The sequence below is a fragment of the Empidonax traillii genome, unplaced genomic scaffold, assembly GCF_003031625.1.
Source record: "Empidonax traillii isolate 1590-97213 ecotype Southwest subspecies unplaced genomic scaffold, ASM303162v1 scaffold67:size1865537, whole genome shotgun sequence".
Classification (NCBI taxonomy): Eukaryota; Metazoa; Chordata; class Aves; order Passeriformes; family Tyrannidae; genus Empidonax; species Empidonax traillii.
In genome coordinates, this window is record NW_020955260.1 from 373,187 (window position 1) to 382,219 (window position 9,033).

Here is a 9,033-nt window from a genome sequence, read left to right on the forward strand (position 1 = left end):
AGGTAAGAAATAAAATAGAGATTCCTATAGGCTGTCATGGAGGAAATAAATAACTCTTTCACACAAGGACAATGTTTATCTTTGACTGACTGAGCATCATAAGTCGCACCTGCAACTGAAGAGTTCCTACAAATAGTGAAAACAATTACTTTCTTATACACAGCTGTAGAAAGTATGAAGCAATAAAATGAAATCACAACAGCATCAAAGGACACTTGTCAAAATGGCCAACATGAAAATGGGGAATGAAAGACTAGACGTTATTGTGAAGGAACCTGATGGGAGAGTGGTAGTGTTTGCTTTGGAGTAAGAATTAAGGCTCTCAGATTAAGCAACCAGAACTGCAATTCATGAAAAACAAATTATAAGTAGCCTGTCAGGTTGATAAGTTAATCAAGTGTTAAGCAAGGACTACTCGCAGTTGAAGTCAAAGTTAGACAAGCCTGGTGGAAGAAGGAGGTATAAAATGTGTTACCAACTGGTATGTCCATGGAAGGGGGGTTAAAACTAGATGAACTTGAATGTCCCTTCCAATTCGAACCATTCTATGATTCCTTGTAAGTTCCCACAGGAAAATGTGGCACAGTGATATGAACAAAAAAGAGTAAGAAAAATAGTTAAGATAAAAAAGTGATACTGTTTGCAAAGAACTAAACAGATAGAAAGGTAATAGTCTGTTAAAAGATAAACATCATAATATGCAATGTAGAATGAAGAGGACATAAGATTGGCAGCTGTAACCAAAACAATGCAAAGAGACCTGGTTGCGGAAAGAAGAAATTTATGCATGTGAAAAGATGGAAGGTCTTTTCCATTCCAAAAATCGTCTCATTAGGAACTCAGTATATTTTCAAATAATGAAAGAGTATGCAATGCCTTTATGTTAAAAAAATCATCATAAAAACTATTGTGAAGAATCTTCTCAGAGCTCTAGCATGTCTCATGCATGCCAGCTGCTGGGTTCCATTAAAGAACATTTCCTAAATACAAACAAACAAAACAAAACAAAACCCAAGCACCTCTGCATTGAGGAGAGGGGGAAAACCCACATTTCTTGAAGCAAAACTTTGAAGCATCATTGTAGTACTAGGAGAGGTAAAAAATCGCTCAATTCTAGAAACCATAATCCTGTTGTGGCATCAAATGTCAAATGACTAAGTTCACTATACAAACTGCCTCTTTTTTTTTTTTTTAGAAAGAGGGTCTTGATTCCGTGTTCTGTTCCTCTCCATTATCATGACTGGTCAAGTGGGAGCCCAGCCAGCAGCTGTCACATGTAGCTCTGTTACTGGTTTCTATCCAATTCCTAAGTGACACTGTTGTTCCGTGCTTGGCACGAAAGGCACTGAATTTCCATAAATAATTATTCTGATGTCAGAGACACAGGATTGCAGCTCCATTCAGAGAGTCTGCAGGGCACAGGGAGTGGGTAGAAGAAGGATGCTTCTATTTACACACAAAAATCTTTGTTATTAGCCAAGAGCAAAGAAAAAGGAAACACAGAGAGGGACCATGACAATTTAATACAGATTTGTTCCTTGGGGGGGACAAAGGTGGAGCTGAAGGACAATGGTGGTATTACGCTATTACAGCAGTTTTTATTGGACCTCTTTCAGAAATAAACCATGAATACCATTATACCATCAAAACTACCCATTTTACATGGGTAACAACTTTATTAACACATGGGAAAGAAACGGAAGCAAGCAAAACAGAAAAATAAAATACTGTCATCTAAACTAATTTTCAATAGTGACGAAAATATGCAGGAAAAGCATACTGTCACTCTGCCTTTTTATTTACATACAAATACAAATGAAAAAGGCAAATACAACTACAAAGGAGTTTCTTCTCCAAGGCTGCTAACCTGCTGTGACACAGGTGGGAAAATTGGCTTTCACTCAACTGCTTATGCTAACATGAGGGTGGAAGTTCATTCTTCTTGCATCCCTCATACCCTGCAAGCCCATATCAGCAGGAAAAGAGAAGAAAAGCTTGGAAGACAACCCAGTACTCGGAATAGACTAGCCCTAAGCTCATCTCTGAGTCACATTATGCAAATCACATAACTCCCTGCTCTCCTCTTGTACTGACTATGAGGTTACTGCAGACTGAGAACCTCAGCAGATCCATTTGTTCCCCATACAGAAGGTGTTCAATAAGTGTTCATCTATGCTGCTGCTCTCCAGGCTTGTTGCACTCTGCCTTCAGTGATAGAATCAGAATTGCAAATACAGCAAAGACTTGGGCACACCATGAGTTTTTACAGTAATAAAATGTTGTCTCACCTTTCCCTTCTCCTTTCCAAATCCTAACACCATGCTTCATTTCTTTGACTGAGACTTAGCCCATGTTTTCTCAGAATCCTCTTTTAAGAACAATCACCTTATTTAGATCTAAGACTAGATATTTAGATCTAAGACTAGTTCCTAGATCAGGGTCTTTTTCTGAAAAACAAGGCCATTGTTATATACATCAGTTTCATAAATTAACTCAGAAACCCAGGATAACCGTGAAACATGTAGCATCATCTCCATTTCACAACTTCCTGGCTTACTTGGAAGTATTTCAGAAAAAGATCATTTAATTAAGAATGCTGGCAGCAGAAACCATCTCCTACAATTGCTAAGTTAAGTAAGGCTGGGAAGAGAAGATGAAGCACACGGACATATCCTTCTCTAGTTACATTTATAAACTATGGAGTCCAAACAGTACAAATGAAAGATTGTACTCTCTTTCATAATTAGATGACGCTAAGACTAATTCTCTGATGATTTATCTGAGCATAATCAGTGGCCCCAATACCTTGCTCATTTCTCCTGAAAAGTCATATATGTCAATCTGTTTCTGAGCTGCTTGACAAACAGAAGTGAGGTAATAATGCAAACCAGTGTTTTGAGCTCAGGTATAATAGGACAGATCCCCTATCTGTCCTGTGAGGAAGGTCTACATGATTAGGGAACTCATTCATTTATATAGATGTGTGTGTACATGTAACTACCAATATCAAACTGGACATATTCTAAAGCTTACAATGTCTGCAAACCATGAGCTATTTATCTTCTTTCACTGATGCATTGATTTCACAGGTTAAACTTATCGCTTCCACTGCACAGAGCTACCCTTGAGAAAATTATTTCAGTGAGGGGGGGACAGAGTGGGGGGAATTTGTATTTGTAATTCCTCAGATGCTGCAGCACCTCAGTATTTGTTGGGATTCCATTCAAAGAAGTCATATGAAGCCTTAGGGGAGCTGGCATGCAAGTGCTTTTACCTATGATGGTTTGCCATTCAATAAATTAGTCAGTATTAAAATAATCTCACTGCAGCTTTGAAGTGACTTGCAAACACATCTATTAGGATATGTTAGTTACTAAGCAATTTTTCTACTGATATTAGAGCACATAAAAAATACTGTCTCTTGCAGAACAAGATGTGAGAGTGAGAAAATGGTTGGGGGAAAAAAAAAAATCATACTCATTAATAACAAGTCTACAACCATACCAAAAAATAAATAAGCCAGCTTCAAACAAAGAATTCCCCTGGCTGTTAATATATTAAATATTAAATTCCTAACATATATAAATAATTATGCAGATTAGTAGATCACAAGTTTTGTTTAATAGCAGGGCACTTAATTTTCAGGTTCTAAATGATTTTGAGTACTGCACACTCCAAATCATATATCAATTCTGAGTACAGCTCTTGATGTCAAGTACACAGATCCAAATTCAATATGAACTTCAGTATCTTAAACTATGAACAAAAGTTTTTGGAAAGGAACATTAAAAAAAAAAGAAGTGTACCATTCCTTTTTAAAATCAGGAATACAGAGCTAGAGAGGACCACCTGCATTTCTCCTCATATCTCAGTCATCACTTCATCCCATCATCCCACAAACTTAATGGAATTCACCTTAGAAGAACTTCCTTCTTTGGAAGGCTCCTTTTTGAGTCTGCTTGTCTTCAAAATTTAGGAACTTCTTTCTCCCAGTTTCCAGCCCCAATTTAATCACAGCAAATTACACCTACCCTTCCTTCAGGTAATAGCATACAAGTGTGATCTTGATTAAAATCAAACTAACATGTCACAGCTTCCCGTGTTTTCAGCAAATAGATCAGGCAACACTAAAATCTTGTTCCTGCACGCTGGAGTTAAAAGTTCAACTCAGTGACTTCAACAGATGTCTACCCACAGCCCTAAACAGTCAACTGACTTGCCTGGTGCTGTCAGGGAAGCCTACAGATGCCTACAGATTGGAACTTGAAAAATGCAAGAGCCTGCATTCCCTATCCAGGGCAAATGACTTTTACATGGATTTCACAATAGAATGTATTTGTATAAGTAAAGAAAGATGAGAAAAACTGACAGCTAATAGAGCTCTTCCAAAATCATCTTGTGGATAAAACACCTCTAATAACATTTCTTTTACCTCTGACTTTTTCTGAGTATTTTGTCTTTCCCAATGATTTGAAAGATAGAGAACATGAAGCAATCAATTGCACGCAGGAAAACAAAAATGTTAAAGCTTGTAGCCACTTTCAGAAGTTTAAGACGCCATGGCCTCAGCTAACATTATAATTTCTATGATGCTTTTGACTCTGAACAGAATTCTCACATCTACATAAATACAAACACATGTACAAATGTCTATATATATTTTTATATGCACAGACTTGGATGTTTCCATTTTTACATCATCTAAGTAACTCAAAGTATAGTTACATCATTTAATGTATCCCCATGTTAGAGATTTTACTGGCAACAACTGCAGCCCATCATGAAAATGCTCAGCTTGCACTGTACAAAACCAGTATATTTTTCCTGATGAAGATGGATAGTTACATGTTATAGTTCATCTTATTTGATTTTATGACCAGAATCCCAGAGATAACCTTAAAAATTTGTTCTCCCAGTTCCCAAAAGACACACTCAACCAGTTGTTCAATACTTTACTCACCAATGCTGCTCAGAGAACTGCTGCTTTCAGAGTCGGAAGGCATTATGGACAGCACACTGTAAGTAGACCCTAAAATTAGGAAAATAAAGACAGTATTACTTTCTTTCTCCCATTCCCTCTGCCCAAGACAAGCTAATGATCCATTTCCTTGATATTGCAGATGTCAAACGCACTAAATTAGAGAGAACACACATCACTGAAGCACAAAAATCTAATAGCCAAAGTATAATTTGTAAATTAACATTACACTGTGCACTGAGTACAAAATCATTTGGATGAAATGGTAATATTTAGTTCAGCAAAATACTGAACTAATACCTTGATTATTTCAGATACACTGAAAATACAGTATCATGTCTACAATAGGAAGACTATGTGTGACAATAGCCAGAATCTATTTTGGTTTCTTATGTTTCTACATGTACCAACTGCTAATTCATTGTCTAACTGATTCGCAATCTTATCCTCAAACATCATTCAAGACTTAGAAATTTCACTTCATTTGTAAGTAAAATTTGCTTACATCCATTTGCAACTTTCAGTATCTAATTTTAAAAGTAAGGACCTACAAAGCAGCAAGTTTTTTTATGTATTAATAGATCAACAGACAGAGAAGCCTTTCATTTTAGCTATTTTAGAAGCATGCTAGATTTTACTTAGAAGAAGAACTAGAAAAACAGGTCCTACTTCAAAACATGAACTAAACAGTTCCACCATCCCTCACAGACAGGATAAGCACACCATAGTAAAGACAGGCAATGACTGTGTGCTAAAGCCATTAGAAATTTGGTCCATTTTCAGCATTAGCCAGAATGTGAAACCTGTCCTCCCAACAGCCAAGCTCAGACAGTTTCAATCCTTTCAGGAGCTGGTTTTCCTATAGTCCCTCTTTCTTATGTTCCAGTATTTCTTCCTTCCTTTCTTCAGGACATAAAAGCTGAGAAGATTATCTGTATGGATCTACCTTTGAAATAGACTGAAGAAAGGACAGGCTAGAAAATAAGAAAGAAGTCCTATTTTTTGCTCGTCTCCTCTGCTTTTTACTAGAGAAAGACATGACATCTGTAAATACCATGGTGTCAGATGAAGGAAAGGCAAGATGTGATAAAATAATTCTAATAACAACATATATGACAAGCCTATCACTGTCACACTGGTTGGCTTCAGAAAAAAAATCTGCTAGGCAGATTTGCTTCCATTTCCAATATTTGCAAATAATAATTTAGGTTGTACTACTCTTTCATTAAAGTTTAGTAAAAGCAAAATAATTTCTGCATTAATTTTACTTGCAGTATTTCTTGCAGTCTGGACTTAGATTAGAACTATAAGGAAAGCTGAAAAAACCAGATCAATATATTAAACAAAGTAGGACATCTTTATGACAGACAACGTGTACTGAGATGATATCAAAACTGCGTGGGACTCAAGCAAAACAGAGTCTTGTGCCAAGAAGTGACACTTGATTATACTTGGCAACTTAAGGCAAAGGTGCCCAGTTACTCTAAAAGATTACATAGTAGTTCCACACCTAAATGAAGTTGCACTGATTGTTAGCTGTTTTCAGAGTGAAGAAAGAAAAGACTCAAAATCTCATCATCTTAACTGATTTTTCTTCTATTCGTCTTCAAGACACACTGATCCTCTCTGTATTCTTTTCCTGCACATTACAAGCCCAAGCAAGGACTTAAAACAAGTTAAAATCTGCTCCCTGGAACAGAAAGGTTTTTGTCAAGCTGACTTCATCAATGGAGAAATATGACTCTCTATAATAATGCTTTTAAAACATGAGCTGAGATTTGTAAATCCAAGATCCGGTATGCATGGCATGTTATCAAGAAAACCTGCAATTGTCAAGAGGGAAGGAATCATCTGATCCATTCATAATTCCTCACTTCTAACAGCAACAACAAAAAGGTCTAGTAGCATTTGTCTGGTTTAGGTTTGTTTTTAAACTACACAAGATATGAATTCATGACACGCACCACCATGTTAGAAAGCATGACAAACAATAAACAGAGGACTCTACACAGCTTTCACAATATTAAAACTCATCTTTAGATCCTGTACTGATACACATCCATGTATTAAATTCAGGCTAAAGTGGCATCATACTTGGCATTTTCTGCTTGATTGAACCAGTCACACATCATCAGTACCTGCAAAAGCTCCAAGACAACATTTCCCCACTCTACAGGATGCCTTTCACATAAATGAATGCACTCAAAATCATGCCAACAGCAATTCAGATACATGGAAAAAGGCAAGGGAAAAGGCCCAAGCTAGTTTCTACCACAAAAGGTACCAGAGCACCCTGTTGATTCATGAGCTACACAACCATGGTAGTTAAAAAACTTTGTTGCAAAACCACACGCCCCCAAACAATTTTTCACTTTATTTCATATTTTTAACAGTTTCTATCTTGTCAAATTGTACAAAAAATAAGATCAGAACACTAAACCCAACAAGAAGCCGTGAATACTCTTTAAAGTAAATGCTGAAAGTACTTCACACCTAGGAGTGCACATGCCTTTCACCACACTTTTCCAAATATTTGACCTAAATATCTTTCTGTTAGCGTTCACCTTGAATATTGAAGTCTCACAGTACAGCTTGATAAATTTCATCTCAATTCACTGATTTAAAACAACTGCTGACATGTTCCTAAAGTTCAAAATTACAACTTGAAATGATAGGATTCCAAGTAACACAGTAGAACCTACTCATATGTAAACCAAAAAACAAACAAACAAACAAACAAACAAAATTAAAAAAAAAACACACACAAAAAACCAAAACCCAAACAAACAAAAAAACAACAAAAACCCCAAAACAACAACAACCAACCAACCAAACAGCAAACCTGTCTTTTACAGATACACATTTATACAGAGAGGGAAAATAGCATAAGCATCCTGTCTTTGTATGGCAGACTTGCTTTCTTTTTTACTCATCCAGACATAAGCTTTGGATCAGTTCCTGGCTGTATTAAACAGCTTTGGCAGGGCAGAGAGATTTAGAAACTGCTACAGTAGACACTTGAGAACCTTAAGAACCTCACTTCCCCTTATTTTCAACAATTAGAGCAAGTCAAATTTCTTTGAGTTATTACTGTCTTTCTTTATTAATCACATAAGAGGAAGGTCACTAAAAACTCACAAATTCAGGAAAGGAACTGGGTGCTTAATATGGAAGCTAACTCCAGGGACAACGGAGAACTGTGTTGCAGTTTGCCTTCATCTTTCACACAGCAGCCCCACAGAAACAGTGATATGTTCTTTCCTTGTTCAGAGAGAGAATGATGGCAGAGGAGGAATAAAAGAGAAAGGAAAAAGAGAGAAGAGTTCTATGTCCTAAGAAGACACCAACTATCTAAACCAGCAATATACTCATCAGCAATGCCAAATCCAGACGAATGGAATTATATTATTCACACAAAATTAAACTGGAACATTTCTCTCTTCTGTCTTTCCAACTTCTGAATTGTGAAACCCCGCATAACAGTGGCCATCACCTGTACTTAAAGGAGAGACTAAAAAATCCAAGTCAGATAAGCTCAAAGTAAAGCCTCCAAAATAAGCTTGCACTGGATACTTTCTGTAAGAAAGCAGTACAAAGGATCAAGTAGGATATATCTTCTAGGACATTATTCAACAACTTCTGAAAAAAAACATACTCTGTTCAAATTTCATTATATGGAGATAAACTGTCAGAATTGTCATGGCTGTACAGAAACTTCTCATCCTCCTCCATGCAAATACACCTACATATCCATGCTCTGCTCATGGCTTTAAAGTGTAGTGTATCCAAGGGGATTGTACTGGCAAGACACACAAAACTCATTGCACATACGCTTTCAGTCCACTAATTCTTTTCTTCGCCCCTTATTTATAATCCAACTCAAAGAAGGCTATCTCATCTTTCTAACTTCACTATATTAATTAAATAACTGTGTAGGAATAAGAATAATTACTCCCTCAGATACACAAATTCAGCACAGGTCAAAGAGACAAGTATATTGAACCTGCTGCAGTGTGTGAAGAACTAGGGGTTTATTCAAGGAACATTAGTTCTTT

The 9,033-nt window shown here is 36.7% G+C and overlaps 1 protein-coding gene across 5 annotated transcripts in view; it reads right to left on the bottom strand.

Annotated features, from left to right (window-relative positions):
- Positions 1-9,033, bottom strand: part of DLG5 (discs large MAGUK scaffold protein 5) — a 109,308-nt gene that overhangs the window by 60,681 nt on the left and 39,594 nt on the right. For all 5 annotated transcript variants that reach the window (XM_027880282.1, XM_027880281.1, XM_027880285.1 and 2 more), the window contains exon 2: positions 4,961-5,029. In XM_027880282.1, coding sequence (XP_027736083.1) covers positions 4,961-5,029 — 69 coding nt within the window. The remainder of the gene's footprint in view (positions 1-4,960; positions 5,030-9,033) is intronic.